Consider the following 21,243-nt stretch of genomic DNA (forward strand, 5'->3'; position numbering starts at 1 on the left):
TTACTGCTTACAGTAACGATGAGTTAAGTGCATCTTAACTAAAGCAAGGCTCTAGCCTCCTACTCTAACTAACTGTAGCCTTTGCTGTGGCATCCCAAGGGAGCTGCTTCACCCCTTCTCACCTGGTCTTAACAGCCCCATTTCAACAAAGTGAGAGTTCCTGCCAGTCAGCATTTCTGCTTGAAATTAACATTTGCAAGCCTGGAGTGTCATTTTTTAAGGTTTTAAACGTGTCAATTTTGATGTTACTTTCCACTTATTTTCCGTCAATCCAATCTTTCGCATCTTAATACTCTTTCCACACCTGATTGGACGTTAAAGTGCATTTCCTCCTCAGTCTGACTGAAGGAGGAGCTTCCCCTGCAGTTTGCCATGCAGTGTGCAGTCCTCTCGTTGCCCCGCCGCCCCTCTGCATGGCTAAGCACTTACCGCACAAACACATTTCCAGCCAAAACAAGTCCACCGGCAGATGCCACTATTTGCAAAGCTACAAAAGGCTCTACAGCATTGATAGCAGAATCCTCAATCCAGCTTCCGGACCTGCTGCGGAGGTATTTATCTATTTGGGGGTCACTTCTCCCTCTAACGCCCCGGCTGGCTCCGCCAGGACCTGGTCTTTCAAAGCAAAGCCCTCCGATGTTATTGATCTTCCTATTTCCGCGGAGCTGCCGGGTTGCGTTCCGTACGTGGGTTTTTGAAAGTTGTACAGGGCTGGCGTGAAGGTACTCGCTAACTAAATCCTAAACTAGCAAAAACAAATGCAAAGTTATTGGAACAGGGATTTCGACCTTTCTACATTAATTTAGCATCTTGGCGCACCCTTGCTGAATGCGTTGAATGGTGCTTGAGATCCTGCCTTTCCTCTCAAAATTGTCGAAGCCTTTAGTATTTCTGAATTGCCCTGCCTGGCCATGCTGCAAATATGTGGGAGGTTCCTGTCAAGTGGAATTCCTGATTTACCTACGAGCCAAAATAATGGATTGCTCCTCTTGGAGAGGAAGGAATTTAGAAACAATTATACGTTTGTTGTAAAGGGCGTGTTACAGAGAAGGAAGTAATGAATTTTTATTCTAGTTTCTGGTCCCTCCTGTTTGCACAGTCCTTCGTCAGATCCTTGTGTTCATGAGGTAAGGACCTAGCCAGGAGAAAGTCCAGTCGTCCACCCAGTCCTCCAGCAGCTTTCGAGATGGGCTATGTTGCCTGTCAGTGTCCATTTAATGATAGAATCGTGTAAATTTCACGGTTCCAAGGGAGAGAGACAAATACACAGCTTCGTTTAAGTGGGGGCCGCTTTGCAAATACCAAAACTTCAGCAGAAACGGCAGGTTCCAACTCCGGCTAGTTCCAGACTTGTTGCTTTGCAAAAACGATCTTCCGACTGATTGACCGGAACATTTAAAATTAGTTAATCTTTTAGCCAGTTTAAGCGAGAGATCGAGCGCACGATGTGGCTGTGGCGGATCCTATTACTAACCGTTTCATTTACTGGTGAGCATTTTACATTTCTAAAACATCCAATGATGCATTTTTGTTTAATCGTCGCTTTATTTTAGGAGATCATTTAGTGCACTGTTTACTGGATCTGATCTTGCACATTTTAAGTCGCGTCTGTGTCCTAATAAATGTATTTACCTAACTGCGTGCCGAAACTGGCCAAAACAAAATTTTTCCCCGGTTTGTGAGGCTCATTCGCATTCGCAATCCCGTGGCTGAAGTAAATCTAGAACAGAGAAATTTTATGATTTGTGAATAGAAGAGACAGCTGTGTTTGTTGCTTATTAACGATGCGGTATATCCTCGAGAAATTTCATTCATGAAGTTACACTAACTCTTGATTTAAAAATTGGCTCCTTCATTTTGAAAAGTTACTTCTTTCGTTTGAATGTAATGACGTGTGTGTGTGTCTGTGTGTGCCTCTGTGTGTGTGTGTGTCTGTGTGTGGCTCTGTGTGTGTGTCTGTGTCTGTGTGTGCGTGTCTGTGTGTGCCTCTGTGTGTGCGTGTCTGTGTGTGCGTGTGTTCTTGTGTGTGTGTCTGTGTCTGTGTGTGTCTGTGTGTGCGTGTGTGTGTCTGTCTGTGTGTGTGTCTGTGTGTGCGTGTGTCTGTGTGTGCATGTGTCTGTGTGTGTGCGTGTGTCTGTGTGTGCGTGTGTCTGCGTGTGTGCGTGTCTGTGCGTGCGTGTGTCTGTGCGTGTCTGTGCATACATGTCTGTGTGTGTGTCTGTGTGCGCATGTCTGTGTGTGCGTGTGTCTGTGCGCGTGTGTCTGTGTGCGTCTGTGTGCGCGTGTGTCTGTGTGTGTCTGTGTGTGTGTCTGTATGCGCGAGTCTGTGTGTGCATGTGTCTGCGTGTGTGCGTGTGTCTGTGCGTGTCTGTGCATACATGTCTGTGTGTGTGTCTGTGTGCGCATGTCTGTGTGCGCGTGTGTCTGTGCGTGTGTGTCTGTGTGCGTCTGTGTGTGCGTGTGTCTGTGCATGTGTCTGCATGTCTGTGTGTGCGTGTGTCTGTGTGTGTGTCTCTGTGTGTGTGTGCATGTGTCTGTGTGTGTGTCTGTGTGTGCGTGTCCTTGTGTGTGTGCGTGAGTCTGTGTCTGTGTGTGCGTGTGTCTGTGTGTGTGCGTGTGTCTGTCTGTGTGTGTCTGTGTGTGTGCGTGTCTGTCTGTGTGTCTGTTTGTGTGTGTGTGTGTGTGTGTGCGCGCACGCGTGTGTCTGTGTGTGTCTGTGGAAAAGTGCTTCCTCCAAACAGGTATTAAGCTGAGTCAGTCCTGCTGCTTTTGGGAACTACCTGAAGTCAGTTTGATTATACTGTAGGTCGAATGGAAACTGCCCTCTCCAGGAAAAGAGAAGTATCGAGGATGCTGCAAACCTAAAATCAAAACAGAAAGTGCTGGAGCAACTCTTTGGGTCTGACAACATTTCTGAAGAGAGAAATAAAGTCAATGTTTCAAGTCTAGTATGACTGTTAAGAACTTTAGGTCTCTGAAGAAGAGTCAACCAGAACTTGAAATGTTATGTTGTATTTTCTCTCTTCACCGATGCTGCTAGACCTACTGAGTTTCTCCAGTATTTTTTGTTTTTGCTTCAGATTTCCAGTCCCAGGATTTTGACTTTAACCTTCATCCCAGCCTTGCAAGAAGCATTCACAAGGGGGTTAAAATACATTGATTACTATCAGAGCAAACTACAGCACATTGTGACCTTTAAACAATGTGGTTTCTTCCTTGAACTCCCAGAAAAGGTGATGAAATTTTGGAACATTGAGTGACCAGAATTGGTTAAAGTTTATGGACTTTAAAACTGTTTCTCCTTTTGTAGGGTCCTGGGCATTGATTACGTTGCCTGAACCAACTAGGGTGAAGTTTGAATCTGTCAACTTTAACAACACCCTTCGCTGGACTCAGAAGGGACCTCCAGAAACTGTGTATGATGTTGAGTATTGCATGTAAGTTCTGAAAACAACACTTACCAGCAAGAGCAAAGAGAAGGAAATATAAACAATGAATTTGGACAGGGCACCTAATTGAAATCTTGTATCTCATATGCCATCTATTCTCCTCTATAAAAATATATGATTTAAACCTTCACAGACTGCATATATTGATATTTCTTAAAGCCCATTATAAATGATATTAGGAGTAAATAACATTCCTCTCCGCTCTAGTACATTTAGTACCCTACTGTATTTCATTGATTTGTTCAGATACCAGAATACAGGCAATACTATAACCCTGCTTTATCCATAACACCATAAGACAGAGGTACAGGAGTGGGCCATTCATCCCCTTGACCCTGGTCCATCATTCATTGCAACCCATGGTTGATCTGACATTCCTCATCTCCACTTTCCCATGTTGTCCCCATAGCTCTTGATTCCCTTATAGATCAAAAATCTATCCATTTCAGCTTTAAACGTACACAAGAACTCTGCCCCCACAACTGTCTGTGACAAGACTCTCAACCCTCTGAGAGTAGAAATTCCTCTTCAATTCAGACTAAAATTGGTGTCCCTTTATCCTGCGAATATGCCCTCTGGTCCTGGACTCTCCTATGAGGAGAAATGTCTTCTCAGTATTTAGCCTATCAAGCCCCTTAAGAATCCAACATAAAATCACCTTTCACTCTTCTAAACTTCTAATTCTTCCTGCAGTGTGTATGAGTTTCCTCTGCTGTTCAGTTAGATCATGATCTACTTCAAATCCTCCTTCCAGTGCTTTTCCTACATCCCTTACAACCCAAAAATCTATCAACCTTTATATCGAATGTAGACATTTACAGCAGAGGAGGACACCATTTAGCTCATTGATCCTGTACCAGTCAACAAAGCTGTGACCGCACTAATCCCATTTTCCAGCTTCTGGCCCATAGTCCTGGAGGTTATGGCAACACAAGTAAATATCAAAATACTACTTAAATGTTGAGTTTTAGACTCAACCACACTTTCAGGCAGTGAGTTGCAGACTCCCACTACCCTCTGGGTAAAAAAAAATCTCCTTAACAGTCCTAACCTTCTTCCTCTTGCCTTAAATCTCTACCCTTGGTTAATGACAACTCAGTTGATAGAAAACATACCTTTCTGTCTATGCACACCTATTAGGTCCTTTCTCAATCTTACTGCTCTAATGAAAACAACCCCAGCTGATTCAACTTTTCCTCATAATTTGGAGCCTCCAGCCCAGGCAGCATCCTGGTAAATCTCCTCTGTAGCCTCTCTATTGCAAGCACAGCCTTTCTACCATGTGGTGATTAGATCTGCATGCGGTACCCTAGTTATGGTGTAACCAGTGTTTTATGTTGATCCAGCATAACCAGCACAACAAATTTAGGATTTAAAAGACTGCTTTGAGCGCGAATGTATGAAGGCTCCTCTGGCCTCACTGTACTGTATATAGGGGTGATGTGGGTGAATAGGAATTTCACATTTGCTAATTTAGCATTACAGAAGTCAAACAGATTTGTGACATTTATTGGATTGAGCAGTTTTGAGTTGAGGAGACTAGCCCATGTTTTTGCTTTCTAACACACTGCATTTTGTTTGCAGATATGGAGACAAAGTATGGAAAAATAAGCCTGAATGTCACCATATCACTGTCCAATATTGTGACTTAACAAATGAAATTGTGCAGGAGAATAACTGGTACTATGCAAGAGTGATGGCAATATCGAAAAATATCAATTCAACGTGGTCCTTATCTGAAAGATTCTGTCCATTAGACAAGAGTGAGTATCCAATCCTCATATAGAGATTAGTAGCTTGAATCTTCTTCAACAGTATTTCATTTAATCAGTGCTGAAACAACAATTGAAATAGACTGTAAGGAACACACAAAAGCTGGAAATTGTTGCTTAGTCATCAACCTGCTTCAGCCACCATTAATATTTGCTCTTTTCATTTTACTAGCTTCATCAATATAGTGTCCTGTTGGATAGTTGTATGCAGCAGATGACCACCCTTTCCATACCCTGACCACCCAGAATATCAAGGCCAGCAGATACATGGGAACTCCATCCCTTAAAAGTTCCTCTCCAAGCTAGTCACCATCCTGACTTGGAAATATATCATTGTTCCTTCAGTGTCACTCGGTCAAAATCCTGGAATTCACTTCCTAACAACACTGTGGTATGCCTGCACCAGATAGACTGCAGTGGTTCAAGAAGGCAGCTTCTTCGGAATAAGTTAGGATGGACAATATATGGTACAATTTCCAAACCCTGTGAATAAATATGGTAAATCTGGATCCCCAAAGATATTCAAACGAAATTCTGAAATATTGATCCACCCAACATTGTCACAGTTGAACACTGACAGTCTGCTTCTCTAATTGCAATTTATTGCTTCATCCCAACAACCTGAGAAACTTGTGTGATTATTCCATAAATGTAGTCATTCCTTTCCTAAGCCAGTTTTAAGATACAAACATATGAACTTGGGTAGGCCGCTCAGCTCTGCAAGCCTGCTCTGCTATTCAATGAGATCATGGCTAATCTGATTTTAACCTCAACCCTACAGTCTCACATATCCCAATATTCTTCCATCCCCATGGTAATCAAGAATCTGTCCACTTGTGCCATAAAAATATTGTTGATTAAATTTTCAACCACTTTGTTTGATTTTTGAATGAGTTAGTGAATGTCGATGTATTTTTAAAATATTTATTCCCTCCCCAGCTGTAAAATATCTATAAATATCTTGTTTTCACGGGTTAGTCTTAGATCTAATTCAGCTAGCGTTCAGAGTTGAATCTGGATGTGAGTTTGCTCGCTGAGCTAGAAGGTTAGTTTTCAGACGTTTCGTCACTTTTTTTTATTTGAAATAATATACTTTATTCATAGAATGTACAAAAAATAAAACATTTATACACCTACCCAGTCATGCAAGCCACTCCGGGTTACCCGGGGGTACGTACACCAACTAAAGGAAAAAAAACAAAACAGAGAAGAAAAAAAAACAAAGCAAAGAAACCGCCCCGGCAGTCGTCACCCCGCACAGTCCCAGTTGGCTCCCTGACCAGATGGGGAAGGCGCCAGCTGGGCCCAGTTACCAGATAGGATTCTTTTCCCTTTTCTGGACGAGGGGGCTCATACGGTGGTCTTTCCCCACCGCGCCTTGGCGGCGGCTGCCCCAAGCTTTAGCGCGTCCCTCAGCACGTAGCCCTGGACCTTGGAGTGCGCCAGTCTGCAACACTCGATCGGGGTCAGTTCTTTCAGCTGGCAGACCAGCAAGTTGCGGGCAGACCAAAGAGCGTCTTTCACCGCATTGATGGTCCTCCAGGCGCAGTTGATGTTGGTCTCGGTGTGCGTCCCCGGAAACAGCCCGTAGAGCACGGAGTCCCGCGTCACGGAGCTGCTCGGGACGAACCTCGACAAATACCACTGCATCCCCCTCCAGACCTCCTGCACATAGGCACACTCCAGAAGGAGGTGATCAACAGTCTCGTTCCCCCCCGCAGCCACCTCAGGGGGCAGCATGCGGTGGCGCAGAGATTCCGGGCATGCATAAAGGATCTCACTGGCAGAGCCCCTCTCACCACCAGCCAAGCAATGTCCTTGTGCTTGTTTGAAAGTTCTGGCGATGAGGCATTCTGCCAAACGACTTTGGCAGTCTACGTGGGGAACCACATGACGGGATCCATCCTCTCCTTTTCCCGAAGGGTCCTGAGGATACTACGTGCTGACCACTGCCTGACGGCCTTGTGGTCAAAGGTGTTTCCTTTCAAAAATTTCTCCACGAAGGACAGGTGGTACGGAACAGTCCAACTACTCGGAGCGTTCCGCGGCAATGAAACCGGGCCCATCCTTCGCAACACCAGGGACAGGTAGAACCTCAGTAAGTAGTGACACTTGGTGTTTGCGTACTGAGGATCTACGCACAGCTTGATGCAGCCGCACACAAAGGTAGCCGTCAGGGCGAAGGTGGCGTTCGGTACGCCCTTTCCCCCATTTTCCAGGTCTTTGTACATGGTGTCTCTGCGGACCCGGTCCATCCTCGACCCCCAAATGAAGTGGAAGATGGCCCGGGTGACCGCAGCGGCGCAGGTCCAGGTAATAGGCCAGGCCTGCGCCACATACAACAGTACCGAAAGCCCCTCGCACCTGACAACCAGGTTCTTACCCGTGATGGAGAGGGACCGGAGCGTCCACCTGCCCAGCTTCTGCTTAAATATGGCGATACGCTCCTCCCAAGTCTTAGTGCATGCCCCAGCTCCACCAAACCAAACACCCAGCACCTTCAGGTAGTCTGTCCTGACGGCGAAGGGGATGAAGGAGCGGTCGTCCCAGTTCCCGAAGAACATGACCTCGCTCTTACCCCTATTGACTTTGGCACCCGAGGCCAGTTCAAACTGGCCGCAGATGTCCAACAGCCTACTCACCGACCGACGATCGGTGCAGAAGACGGCGACATCATCCATGTACAGGGAGGTCTTGACCTGAAGGCCTCCGCTGCCTGGGATAGTCACGCCCTTCAGGCTCACATCCTTCCTGATGGAGGCGGCGAAGGGCTCCACACAGCACACGAACAAGGCAGGAGAGAGCGGGCAGCCCTGCCTGACTCCAGATCTAACAGGAAAAATGTCTGATTCCCACCCGTTGATCGAGACTGCGCTAACGATGTTGGCGTAGAGCAGCCGGATCCAATTGCGGATGCCCTCCCCGAACCCCAATTTGGAGAGGACGTCCCTCATGTAAGCATGAGAGACCCTGTCGAAGGCCTTCTCCTGGTCCAGGCTGACGAGGCAGGTGTCCACCTGCCTGTCCTGTACGTAGGCGATCGTATCCCTGATGAGCGCGAGGCTCTCAGCAATCTTCCTGCCCGGCACAGCACAGGTTTGGTCAGGGTGAATCACTGACTCCAGGACAGACCTGACCCGGTTGGCAATGACCTTGGCCAGGATTTTGTAGTCCACGTTCAAAAGTGAAATGGGACGCCAATTCTTAATTTCTTCCCTCTCCCCCTTCCTCTTGTAAATGAGGGTGATGATGCCCTTCCTCATGGACTTGGACATTTCCCCTGCCCGAAGCGCACTATCGTACACCTCCAGCAGGTCCTGGCCGACCAGGCCCCACAGAGCAGAATACAGCTCAACCGGTAAGCCGTCGCTTCCGGGAGTCCTATTCCTCTGCAAGGACTTGAGGGCCCTGGCCAGCTCGTCCAGGGATATCGGCCGGTCCAGCCACTCCCTCATGCCGTCGTCTAAGACCTCCGTGATAGACGACAGGAATGACTCGGAGGCCGTGCTGTCTGTGGGCTTCGTGTCGTACAGTCCGGCATAGAAGGATCTGCTGATCCTCAAAACGTCGGGCCGAGACGACGTCACCGAGCCGACGTCCTCCTTCAGCCGGCTAAGCACAGAGCTGTCTTTGTGCACCTTCTGAAAGAAGAAACGCGAGCATGTCTCGTCCTGCTCCACGGAGCGGACCCTGGACCGGAAGATTATCCTGGAGGCCTCCGCGGCGAAGAGCGAGGCTTGCTGGCCCCTCACCTCGCGGAGGTCCTCCGTGACATCGATCCCCATCAACTGCAGAAGGAGCAGGTTCTGCACCCATTTCTGGAGTCGCGACAGCTTTCCCCGCCTCTCTCTTGCCTTCTGAACACCCTTGAGGACAAAGAACCTCTTGATGTTCTCCTTCACCGTGTCCCACCAGTCGCCTGGAGATTCAAAGAGGGGTTTCACGGTTCTCCAACCGGCGTACTCCCTCTTAAGCTCCTCGACGTTCTGTGGGGTCAACAGAGTCGTGTTGAGCTTCCACGTCCCCTTGCCGGCCGGCTGGTCGTCCTGTAAGTGACAGTCGGCCAGCAGGAGGCAGTGGTCAGAGAAGAACACCGGCTCGACGCCGGTGGATCTGACCGAAAACGCCCGTGACACAAACAGGAAGTCTATCCTTGAGCGGATAGACCCATATGGCCGCGACCAGGTGTACCTCTGCTGCGCTCCGTCTGCAGGGGTGCTGAAGACGTCGAGCAGCTTGGCGTCCTTCACCGTGTCCATCAGGAATCTGGACGTGACGTCCAGTTGACTTCCCCCACCCGCTGTCCCCACGCCGGATCTTCCATCTGCATCAATGATGCAGCTGAAGTCTCCACCTAGGATGACCGGCCTGGATGTAGCCAGCAGGGGTGGAAGCCGCTGCAGGACGGCCAACCGCTCACTCCGTACCGCTGGGGCGTACACGTTGATCAACCTCAGGGGAGCGTTCCTGTAGGTGATGTCAGCCACTAGGAGGCGCCCCCCCACCACCTCCTGAACTTGAGAGATGGTGAAGTTGCGCTCCCGCAGCAGAATAGCCAGGCCCGAGGACCGACAGTCGTTACCCCCCGACCAGATCGAAGGCCCACAGGTCCAGGCGCCGGACCATTTCCCGTACCTGCTGAGGTGGGGTATCCCGCACTCCTGCAGAAACAGGGGGCCTGCCTTGACGGTGGTCAGGTAGGCCAACGTGGATACACATCTTGCGGTTGACTTGACGCTGCGCACATTAATGCTCGCAACTCGTACCCCCATTGTGGGCAGTGACCACAGTACCCTCCCCAAGTCCAAGGTCCAGCCCCTCCTTCTGTCCCTTCATGCCCATTGCCCGGGCTAACTGCTGGACGCTCTCTGGGCTCAGGAAACCGTCCGTGCTGCCTTCCAGGTGGCATCCCCCCGTCAGGGGTGCGGAGGCAGGAGGGTCCGGCTCCGGGTCAGGCTGGGGACGTGCTGTTTCCTCCTTCCTGCCTGGAAGTTCCGGGGGGCCCTCCAGTGCTCCAGCGGCACTTGACTGGGTGTCGGAGTGAGCCTCAGGACACCGCCCATCACCTGGAAGCGGGGTGCTGCTTTCCTTCCCCCTCGAGACCTTTAACTTCTGCTTCGGGTGGGCCCTCTCCGAATCCTCCTCGTCAGAGGAGCTCTTATAGCCCCCCTGTAGCTGCCTCTTCCCGCCTGATTGTTGCGGTTCCTGGGCCCGTCGATGCACCTTCCTCCTCGCTTTCCGGACTGTTGTCCACTCCCCTGGGTCGCCTGTCGCCGCCTCCATTGGCTCCGGGTTGTCGGGGGGGATCGGAGCCTGCAGGGGTGCTTTGCTGGCCTCGGGCGCATCCTGCAGGGCTGGGCCCTCCTGCACGGCCTGGCCCTTCTGCACATTAGTGGGGTCCTTGCTGGGCCCTGATGCCTTCCTCTCCTCCGGGGGGGCTGGCCCCGCATTTCCCCTGCCGGCGACCTGGGCGTAGGTGGTACCCCGCCGCGGGCATGCCCTATAGAAGTGGCCCGCTTCCCCGCAAAGGTTGCAGCTTCTCTCTCGTGGGCAATCCTTTGCAAGGTGTCCCTCCTCCCTGCAGTTCCTGCAGATGGTGGCTTTGCAGTCGGCCGCCATGTGACCTGACCTACCACAGGCATGGCAGACTTTAGGTTGCCCTGCATAGGTCAGGTAGCCCCTGCTCCCGCCAATCGCGAAGCTGGACGGTGGGTGTGCGACATTCCCGTCTGCGCCCATCCTCAGCGTCACCTTGACCTGCCTCTTACTCGTCCAGATGCCAAAGGGGTCCACGATGTCAGTTAGGTCCCCTTCCACCTTCACATACCTTCCGAGGAAGGTCAGGACATCAACTGCTGGCACATGCGGGTTGTACATGTGTACAGCTACCATACGGCTCCTCTGTGCTGGCATCACAAACAGTGGGACAGCCGTCAATACAGAGAGGGGGCCCTCACCTCCTTTCTCCTTGAAAACCTCCAGGAAGCGCTCGCAAAGCTTGGCACTCTGGAAGGTCACGTCGTAAAAAACCTCCTCCGGGGAAATCCTGCAGGCAGTAAATGTCCGCAGCAGCAAACCCACAACAGTCCAACAGGACCCTCTTCACGAAGAAGGTGTGGTCCACAGGTGCACCTTCATCCACCTTCTTTACAGAAACATGGATGGTGTTCCGGACCCCCTGACCTGGGGCACGAGCACTTGCCGCAGCCATCGTTGCAGGTTGGCTGCTCCCCGAACCAGCGTTAGGCCGAAGCCAGCATTAAGATCCACTGGTCGCAAGGGTGCACAGCCAACCCGACGTCCTCCTTTCACCTCCAAGACAGCACTCTTGTCCTCTCGGTCCACAAGAGAGTGGGTCTTTATTGTGTTCGAGATGTAAGCTAGTTCACTGAGCTTGCCGGTTTGTTCCCAGATGTTTCATCACCATTCTAGGTAACATCATCAGCAAGCCTCCGACGAAGCGCTGGTGTTATGTCCCGCTTTCTATTTATCTGGTTAGGTTTCATTTTGGAAGGTCGAATTTGAAAGCTGAGTACAGGATTAAGGATAGGATTCTTGGCAGCATGGAGGAACAGAGGGATCTTGGTGTGCAGATACATAGATCCCTTAAAATGGCCACCCAAGTGGACAGGGTTGTTAAGAAAGCATATGGTGTTTTGGCTTTCATTAACAGGGGGATTGAGTTTAAGAGTCGTGAGATCTTGTTGCAGCTCTATAAAACTTTGGTTAGACCGCACTTGGAATACTGCATCCAGTTCTGGGTGCCCTATTATAGGAAAGATGTGGATGCTTTGGAGAGGGTTCAGAGGAGGTTTACCAGGATGCTGCCTGGACTGGAGGGCTTATCTTATGAAGAGAGGTTGACTGAGCTCGGTCTCTTTTCATTGGAGAAAAGGAGGAGGAGAGGGGACCTAATTGAGGTATACAAGATAATGAGAGGCATAGATAGAGTTGATAGCCAGAGACTATTTCCCAGGGCAGAAATGGCTAGCACGAGGGGTCATAGTTTTAAGCTGTTTGGAGGAAAGTATAGAGGGGATGTCAGAGGCAGGTTCTTTACGCAGAGAGTTGTGGGAGCATGGAATGCGTTGCCAGCAGCAGTTGTGGAAGCAAGGTCATTGGGGTCATTTAAGAGACTGCTGGACATGCATATGGTCACAGAAATTTGAGGGTGCATACATGAGGATCAATGGTCGGCACAACATTGTGGGCTGAAGGGCCTGTTCTGTGCTGTACTGTTCTATGTTCTATGTTCTATGTTCTATGTTTCCTTGGGTTGGTGATGTCATTTCCTGTTCTTTTTCTCAGGGGATGGTAGATTGGCTCCAAGTCAATGTGTTTGTTGATGGAATTCCGGTTGGAATGCCATGCTTCTAGGAATTCTCGTGCGTGTCTCTATTTGGCTTGCCCTGGGATGGATGTGTTGTCCCAATCAAAGTGGTGTCCTTACAAACAGATAAGGAAGGACACCACTTTTATTGGGACAACACATCCATCCCAGGACAAGCCAAACAGAGACATGCACGAGAATTCGTAGAAGCATGGCATTCCAACTGGAATTCCATCAACAAACACATTGACTTGGAGCCAATCTACCATCCCCTGAGAAAAAGAACAGGAAATGACATCACCAACCCAAGGAAACCTAACCAGATAAATAGAAAGCGGGACATAACACCAGCGCTTCGTCGGAGGCTCACTGATAATGTTACCTAGAATGGTGACGAAACGTCTGAAAACTAACCTTCCAGCTCAGCGAGCAAACTCACATCCAGAACCTCAACCTGAGCTACAAATCTTTTCAGAGTTGAAGTTAAATAGCCTGCTTATCTGTTTTGCCTCCTTAAAGATAAGGATTATCTTCCACCTTAGTGGTTCCCCAAACAGTGTAGTAAGTTTTCTGCCTGTAATACAAAACCTACATTCCTGGTTTTCATCTCTGGAACCAAACAAAAATGTATTTTTGGAAATATCCCGATGCAAATGTGCCGTCATTATGGCATCTATGCAAGGAAGCTTCCTATCATTTAACTAGTTTATTGGTTACAGTTTCACATGAATTCAAACTTAACAATGGGTGATTCATACTGGCACGCTTTAACATGAGCTCTTTCCGCTTTTGGATACATGTGCACTCTGCATTTTAAATATTCCCTGTTCTGATATAAACTTCTCTGTCTTTCTCAGCTATTATTGGACCCCCAGCAGTGGAGTACACAGCAGGAGACCGATTTATTACTATTCAGATACATCCACCACAAGTGCCACCCAAAGGCGGAATACAACGCTCTATCAAGGACATTTTTACTGTCATTAAGTATCAAGTGCAGCTGAACCAATCACAAACAAATAAAATGGTAAAGTTAAACTCAAACAGCAATGTTAGTAGATCACGTGTTGATAATTTGGATGTGCATTTAAATGTCTTTTTATTATTTTTCAGGTGTTTTATGCATTTAATGAAAGCAGATATTTCAAAATCGAATCTTTGGAACCCAATACAAACTACTGTACCAGTGTGCAACTTAGCTTAAGACAGGAAATCTTCACAAAAGAAAGTCTACCGGCCAATTTTTGCATTCGAACTTCAAAAGGTGAGAATGTGGAAGGATTGTGTGAGTTACGCTTCAGGTCCTGCCCACACAAAGCAACATTTTAAACGTACTGTCTGTGTGCAGTTGAGTTCCCAATCTGTTGCAGCTTGACAAAGAGGTAGCAGGAGCCTTTTTGCTAAGGCCCTGATACAAATAATTATTTTAATCAACCTGGTCAGAAATGTTCTGTCACAGATCTGGAGAAGGCAGGGACCAGACCTTCTGACACACAAGACCCAAAATAAGTTTGTAAAGGAAACATAGTTACAGGATTCCAATCCACCACCTTATCCCAATTGAATCAGCATCTTACTGGAGTCCTAAATAAGTCCCCAGTTTGCATAAGTTTCCTTCATTGGATGGGGCATCTCGTCTGCCTGTATTTCATAGAATCCCTACAGTGTGGAAGCAGGCCATTTGGAGCACACCACTCCTCTGGAAAGCATCCACCCAGACCCACCCCACTACCCTAGCCCTGTAACCCTGTATTTCTCATAGCCAATCCATCTAGCCTGCACATCCCTGGACACTACAAGCAATTTAGCATTGCCAATCCACCTAACCTGCTCATCGTTGGACTGTGGGAGGAAACCAGAGCACCCGAAGGAAACCCACGCAGACACGGGGAGAATGTGCAAACTCAGACAGTTGCCCGAGGGTGGAATCATACATGGGTCCATGGTGCTGTAAGGCAGCAGTGCTAAGCACAGAGCTGCCATTCAGAATCATAAATTGCGAGAAGGGATTTAGTGAGACAGCTTTTCATTGACTACATGCCCAATTCTAACATGAAACCAATACAACAAATGAATGTGTCGGTAGCAGTAACAATGTCTCCATTTTTCTGGATTCTGCAGCCTCTCTAGAGCAGTTGTGAAACACTTGAAAGAGATACAGTAGAGATAGGGATGAATTAAGTGATTAGCAGCCACTTTGATGAGCCTCTGTTTGTGGAGAGAACACGCTATAAAACCACAAGAAATAAGATCAGGAGTAGGCCATTCGGCCCTTTGAGCCTGCTGCACCATTCAATAGGATCATGGCAGATTCAACATTCCTCTCATCCACTTTCCTGCCCTTTCCCTGTAACCCTTGATTCCCTGCTGGATCAAGCATAGAACACAGAACAGTACAGCACAGCACAGGCCCTTCAGCCCACAATATTGTGCCAACCTATCAACCTCCATGTGCTTATCTGAAGAGTTGTTTAAAAGCGAGTTTTGAGAAGATTTGTAGCTCAGGTTGAGGTTCTGGATGTGAGTTTGCTCGCTGAGCTGGAAGGTTAGTTTTCAGACGTTTCGTCACCATTCTAGGTAACATCATCAGTGAGCCTCCGACGAAGCACTGGTGTTATGTCCCGTTTTCTACTTATAAATAGAAAACGGGACATAACACCAGCGTTTCGTCGGAGGCTCACTGATGATGTTACCTAGAATGGTGACGAAATGTCTGAAAACTAACCTTCCAGCTCAGCGAGCAAACTCACATCCAGTTGTTTAAAAGTCTGTAAGAATCTATCGATCTCAGCTTCAACCACACAATGGACCAAGATCTGTCCATTGCCAATTTATGTGTTTCAGTGGAGAATGGTTATTAGCCTGGAAAAGCTGAAAATGTGATAAAAACTAAAACTGATTTAACAGGTATGTGAAAGAAGCCAATTTTACTGTCTTAAAAAAAGTAAATTCTAGATCCGTGCAGATAAACTTATAAACTGTCTAACAGATTAATTATATATCTCTTTCCAGAACAGTGTGTACTTTTTGCTTTTCACTGACGGAGCAAAGAATTGACTGCATGAGTGGACACATTGAAGTCACAAAATAGTTTTCTGTGGTACAGAAATTCATTAATTTTGTTTTACTTTTGCAGAAAGAACACTGACCGTCTTTCTGTTAGTGACGTTTGTGTCCTTAGGAATAATAATCGCTGGAATATTTAGTTGTGTGACATACAGTTACACAAAGCACCAGAGGACGTTGCCACAGTCTTTGGTATGTTCAGCTTATATTTATCTAGAGCTGACCAGTGCTTTTGTACTCCGGAAGTAGGTGACATGATAACATGGAGAAGCAGAGGAGGCCATCAACTCCTCAGGCCTGTTTCACCGTTCCATAAGATTCTGCAGTGTTCAGCAGCTAAGCATCATTTAACCAGCATTGCCCCAGAGATAACTTTTACTAATACCTACCGACCTCAGTAGTGTTGTTTCACTTGTCTTCACAATCACAGCCTCTTGGAAAGTGAGTTCTAAATTTCCACCATCCTTTGTATAAAAAATAGTTTCCTGATTTCACTTGTGAATGGTCTCCTTCTAAGTTCAAAAGTGTTTTTTTATCCACATGATTGGGTGTCTCTGCCTGGGCCGACATTTTATGCTCATCCCTAGTTGCCCTTGAGAAGGTGGTGATGAGCTGCCTTTGTGAATTGCTACAGTCTTCAGGCTTCAGGGACGCCTGCATTATGTCTGTCAGAGAATGTGGTTTCAATATATCCACCCTATCAAATCTTTTTACTCCTTTAAATATCTTCCAATTAGATCACCCATCAACTCTTAATTTCGTTATATTTGAAAGAAGTGGCTTGTTGTACTCTGTCAGGAGCTGTTACTTCCACAGTCTTTTGAAATTCAGTGAAAGGATTTCCTACACCAAGATCATAAAGATCTGGATTAGGTGCAAGATTACATTCATAGTCTGTCATAAATTGTAATACTTTAAGGAGCCAGTAGATGTTCTTTTATAGAAGTATAAATGTTTTGAACCACATCTCAGTTTCCAGACCATTTCAGGAGTTCTCTATAATTTTATCCCACTGAATACAAACGAAAGAGGTTTTAATAAATAAGTACAATTTAATACCAGAATGAGCACGTGAGCTATGACTCAAGGTTAAACTAATTACATTGTTTGAGCAATAGATGGCCGAATTCCAACAGCCAAATGAAACATGCGCCTCCATTTTCCTTGTATAATCTGTCAGCTATTGAATATCTCAGCAGTTAAATCTTGCTATTTTAGTGAACTTACAGAGTTGTGCACTAAGTATAAGTTGCCCATAAAGTTTTGATGAATGAAACTACAAAATATTCTCAGAAAGTGCTGGAGAAACTGAACAGTCTGGCAGCATTTGTGCAGAGAGAAACAGAATTAATGTTTCGTGTATAACATGACTGTTCTTCAAAACTCTGAAGATACTGATCACCCTGCTCTCGGAAGGATATTAATAAACTGAAAGGGTACAAAAATGATTGCAAGAATGTTACTGAAAATGGAAGCTTTGAGACATAAGGAGACGCTGGATAAGCTGAGGCATTTTTTCCTGGAGTGTAGGAGGCTAATAGGTGACTCTATAGAGGTTTAAAGAATCATGAGGGGCATGATAGGGTAAATATCCAAGGTCTTTTCCCTGGGGTAGGGGAGTCCAAAACTAGAGGACAAATGTTGAAAGGGGAAAGATATTAAAAGGAACCTGAGGGGGCAACATTTTCACACAGTCGGTGGTGTATGTGTAGAACGAGCTCCCAGCGGAAGTGATAGAGGCTGGTACATCTGGATGGGTACATCAGTAAGGAGGGGCTAGGGGGATATGGGCCAAATTCTGGCAAATGGGACTACTTCAGTTTAGGAAGTTCAGTTTGTTGGCTTGGATGAGTTGGGCCGAAGGGCCTGTTTCCATGCTGCATATCTGCATGACTCTATGACCTGCTGAGTTTCTACAACATTCTTCACTTCTAGACAATGTTCTCCCCTCCCATCATCTTAGGGCGACACGGTGTCTCAGTGGTTAGCACTGCAGCCTCACAGCGCCAGGGACCCGGGTTCGATTCCAGCCTCGGGCGACTGTCCGTGCAGAGTTTGCGCATTCTCCCCATGTCTGCGTGGGTTTCCTCCGGGTGCCCCAGTTTCCTCCCACAGTCCAAGGATGTGCAGGCTAGGTGGATTGGCCACGCTAAATTGCCTGTAGTGTTCAGGGTTCATGGGTTAGAGGGGGATGGGATGCTCCAAGGGTCAGTGTGGACTTGTTGGGCCGAAGGGCCTGTTTCCACACTGTAGGGAATCTAATCTAATGTGTCAGCAATGCTTCTCCTTCTATGCACCAAGAATTGGTGTTATAGGGTTTGCAGCAGAGAGTGTTATAGAGCCAGAAGAAAGCATCACTCTCCACAAGACATAACTTTCTGCGGGAAATTTTCAGCATAATATTTTTTACAAATATTTGTTTACTGACCTACATTTTTCTAAACTATTGAAGGATATCCAGCTAACATTTAGTTCATTTGTTTGTTTTTGATTACAGAATTTAGATCGCATCCTCTCACAGAAGTGTGCCTTGTTGAAACAGCCTCCACCAACACTACAGCTGACCCCTAGTTATAAGAAAGAATCATTTAAGTTTGTTCATCTGGATGAAATTAACCTGTTAAAGTATAACGTCAATAAAATGGAAGAAGTTATAAAAACAAAGCAGCACATCTTGACAATACGGCCAAATTCCTATGCACCGCAAAGTCACTCCAGAATAATGCAGGCAAACCTCCCAAATGACACTGATTGTGAAATTCAAAGTAATTCTTCCCCCAGGACAACTGATAATGGATGTTTTGCACCGTACTGTCCCCAGGCTGCTGACAGGATGTCAAACGATACATGTTCCAGTCAGAATAGCTCACAGGCACTGACTCAAAATTATGCTACAATTATACATGCAACACCTCAGAATTCAACCAAGGTAAACACTGATCCAACAATATGCAGTGCGCAGAATGCATCTGTAAATGATTTACAGACAATGAATGAAGACATTGTTTATAAAAACAAGGGCCTAATATTCCAAAATGGCCAAGAATTAGAAGTACAGATATTAAAGGTAAAGGAGGAGAAGCCAGCATATTTGCCATCATTTGTCTCGTTGCTTCATGACAAGCAACAATCATATCAAACGAAATGGAAGGAGATCCAGCAACTGGAAATACCATTGTCACTTTCATTGAAAGATGAAAACCAAATCAACCCGCCATTGTTCCAAAATGGACAAGCAATCAACAGCCAGTCATTTTTATCATTGTTAAACAGCAATGTAGGTGTTCTGTGTTTGCACTCTGACAGAAGCGATGACCAACCAGTAAAAGTTTCCTTTACGGATGTGTTACAAACTGACCTGAAAGATGACCAACTAACAAAGACTAACCTACTGAAGAATGACACATTCGCTGGAGAGCTACTTGTCAATCCTGAATGGAAAGTTGGATATAAACGGCAGCTTTTAACTTACCACTCGTCAAAGAGTACAGGCCAACAAACAGATGCATCATTTTTACAAACATTGCAGACAAATGCTACGATGGAGGGTTGTAAATTTCTTGAAGACTGGGAAATACAAGTTCACATGGATGAATAGGTACCCAAACAGGGAGTTTTGATCATGTATAAATAGCAAAAATTCAGCTGATAGGGCGGCATCAGTGGAGAGACAAAAAGTTTAAGCACCATGATCTTCCATCAGAATATATCTGGCTTATATGCTATGATCCAGTTGGACGTGCTGTCTAGAAATGAGTCTTATCAACTGTGTAAAGTGTCTTTGGACCAATAGGTTTTCTGCTGCTAACCAAAATTGGGAACTGACCCATCATTCCCTGCCCCAATTCAGCCAACTCCAGATTGAAGTTGCTGGAGACAAAGTAATATGCCTCCCGTGGGTGAATCCTGTTTACCCACCCTGCAATTGAGATTCCTCTGTTGGAACACTAATTAAATTACGTTCTTCTGGAAACGATTCCTCTGTGCATCCACTACCAGCCCAAGAATATCTTCTTCCAGAGCCAACCCAGAATATGTATAAAGGACAGTGGATGCTCTGGCCCTCAGGAATTTTATTCTTTCATGGGGCGTGGACCTTTCTGACAAGCCCAGCATCTCTGGACTGATTACCCGATTACCCGTGAATTGAGTTGCACGCTCAATCATTTCAGAGGGCTGTTAGAGTCAGCATCTTTATTGTGGTTCTGCAGTCACAAGTAGACCACACAGAATAAGAATAGCAGATTTCTTTCCCTACAGGGCATCAGGAAAACAGATGGGCTTTTGTCACAATCCATGATCACTTTTTGTTACAAGCTTTCAATTCCAGGTAATTCCAGATATAATAACTGGATATGAATCATGCCCAGGCTTTGTGGTGGGATTTGAACCCACGGCTGCTGGATGACATGTCCAGTGAATTGGTACTTGGCTACCATCTCCATCAAATGCAATATGCAGTCCGATCATCCATATGCTTCAGCGTCAGGCTCCCTCTGCAATGAGTTAATATGGATAATTCAAGGTAAAATACTTCTTTCCTCTCATAATAACTTTGTAATAATGTGAAGGCCTTTGAATAAACTTTCTGATTGAATTTAGAAATGTTTTCATCATCATTTATCATCTGTTATCACATTTATGGAAAATGTTGTGTAATATACATTTAATTTTTTGTGTGGAACGCATAATTTTTTGAAGGAGTTTTGTGCACCCATTCGGCAGCATTCCTGTTACTATGTCTTAAATTGACATTCAATTTGTGAGATCTGTAAAAACTCGCGAAAGGACAAACATCTCTAGTGGAACTAGTCAGTTTCCCATGTGAAGAAGCATGACTTATGAATGATCAAACAAAACTTACCATTGGCCTCTAATAACTTACAGGAGGGGTGTTTCAGAGCTTTCATACACTACATCAGTCTGAAATGCAGGCTCAGGGAGAGCCAAGAAATTTTAGAATCCATATTCATACTCATTTGTCGGTATTTCTAGTTTCTGATTTTAGCATAGATTCTGATATTTTTCTGATTTACCCATCAATGGGGCAATTGCTAATGATAACCTTTTCCAAAGCTTCAGATGCAAAAAATCTTAACAAAGAACAAACCAGACAATAAGGTGTATTTAAATGGAAATGAATTGGCTGTGTTTCAAGAGCCAGATTGCTGAGGCATTTCACTTTTGTATAATTGTCACCTCCCAATTCAAATTAAAGGTGTTAGGAGAATGGTAAATAAGTACAGGGAAGAATGCATTTTCTTCATAGTACATGAGGGGAATGTGCCATCCGGTACTGTGTAATTTTTCACGTTTTAAAATACACAGAGTAAAGTTCAAAGTGAGTGAAAGACATGTTGGAACAGATTACCTTCTCAATTTTCCTGACATTCACGTCCACCCTTAGACTAATTGAGATTTTAAGTACAAGAGCAGGCCATTTGTTCCAATGTGCCTGTGGTGACCAAACTTTATGAAATATTGTATAGTGCAAGCATGCAAATTGTTTTTCTGCAGCCAGATTCATACATGAGCAAAATGTTCCACAGCATTAACAATATTAATGTAATCATCCCTTTAATATTGTGAGGTCATAGGAATCTGTAATTCATATTGGCACCTAATT

At 46.1% G+C, this 21,243-nt stretch overlaps 1 protein-coding gene across 1 annotated transcript; it reads left to right on the plus strand.

Annotated features, from left to right (window-relative positions):
* Positions 1–576: 576 nt before the first annotated feature.
* On the plus strand, positions 577–20,222 carry LOC125465104 (interleukin-22 receptor subunit alpha-1-like). Its single transcript, XM_048558242.2, has 7 exons — positions 577–1,488; positions 3,311–3,437; positions 5,034–5,212; positions 13,409–13,578; positions 13,665–13,815; positions 15,688–15,809; positions 18,115–20,222. The coding sequence occupies exons 1-7, from the start codon at positions 1,446–1,448 to the stop codon at positions 19,213–19,215; spliced, it is 1,893 nt and encodes a 630-aa protein (XP_048414199.1). The 5' UTR covers positions 577–1,445; the 3' UTR covers positions 19,216–20,222.
* The last annotated feature ends 1,021 nt before the right edge of the window (positions 20,223–21,243 follow it).

The sequence above is a fragment of the Stegostoma tigrinum genome, chromosome 24 (assembly GCF_030684315.1).
Source record: "Stegostoma tigrinum isolate sSteTig4 chromosome 24, sSteTig4.hap1, whole genome shotgun sequence".
Classification (NCBI taxonomy): Eukaryota; Metazoa; Chordata; class Chondrichthyes; order Orectolobiformes; family Stegostomatidae; genus Stegostoma; species Stegostoma tigrinum.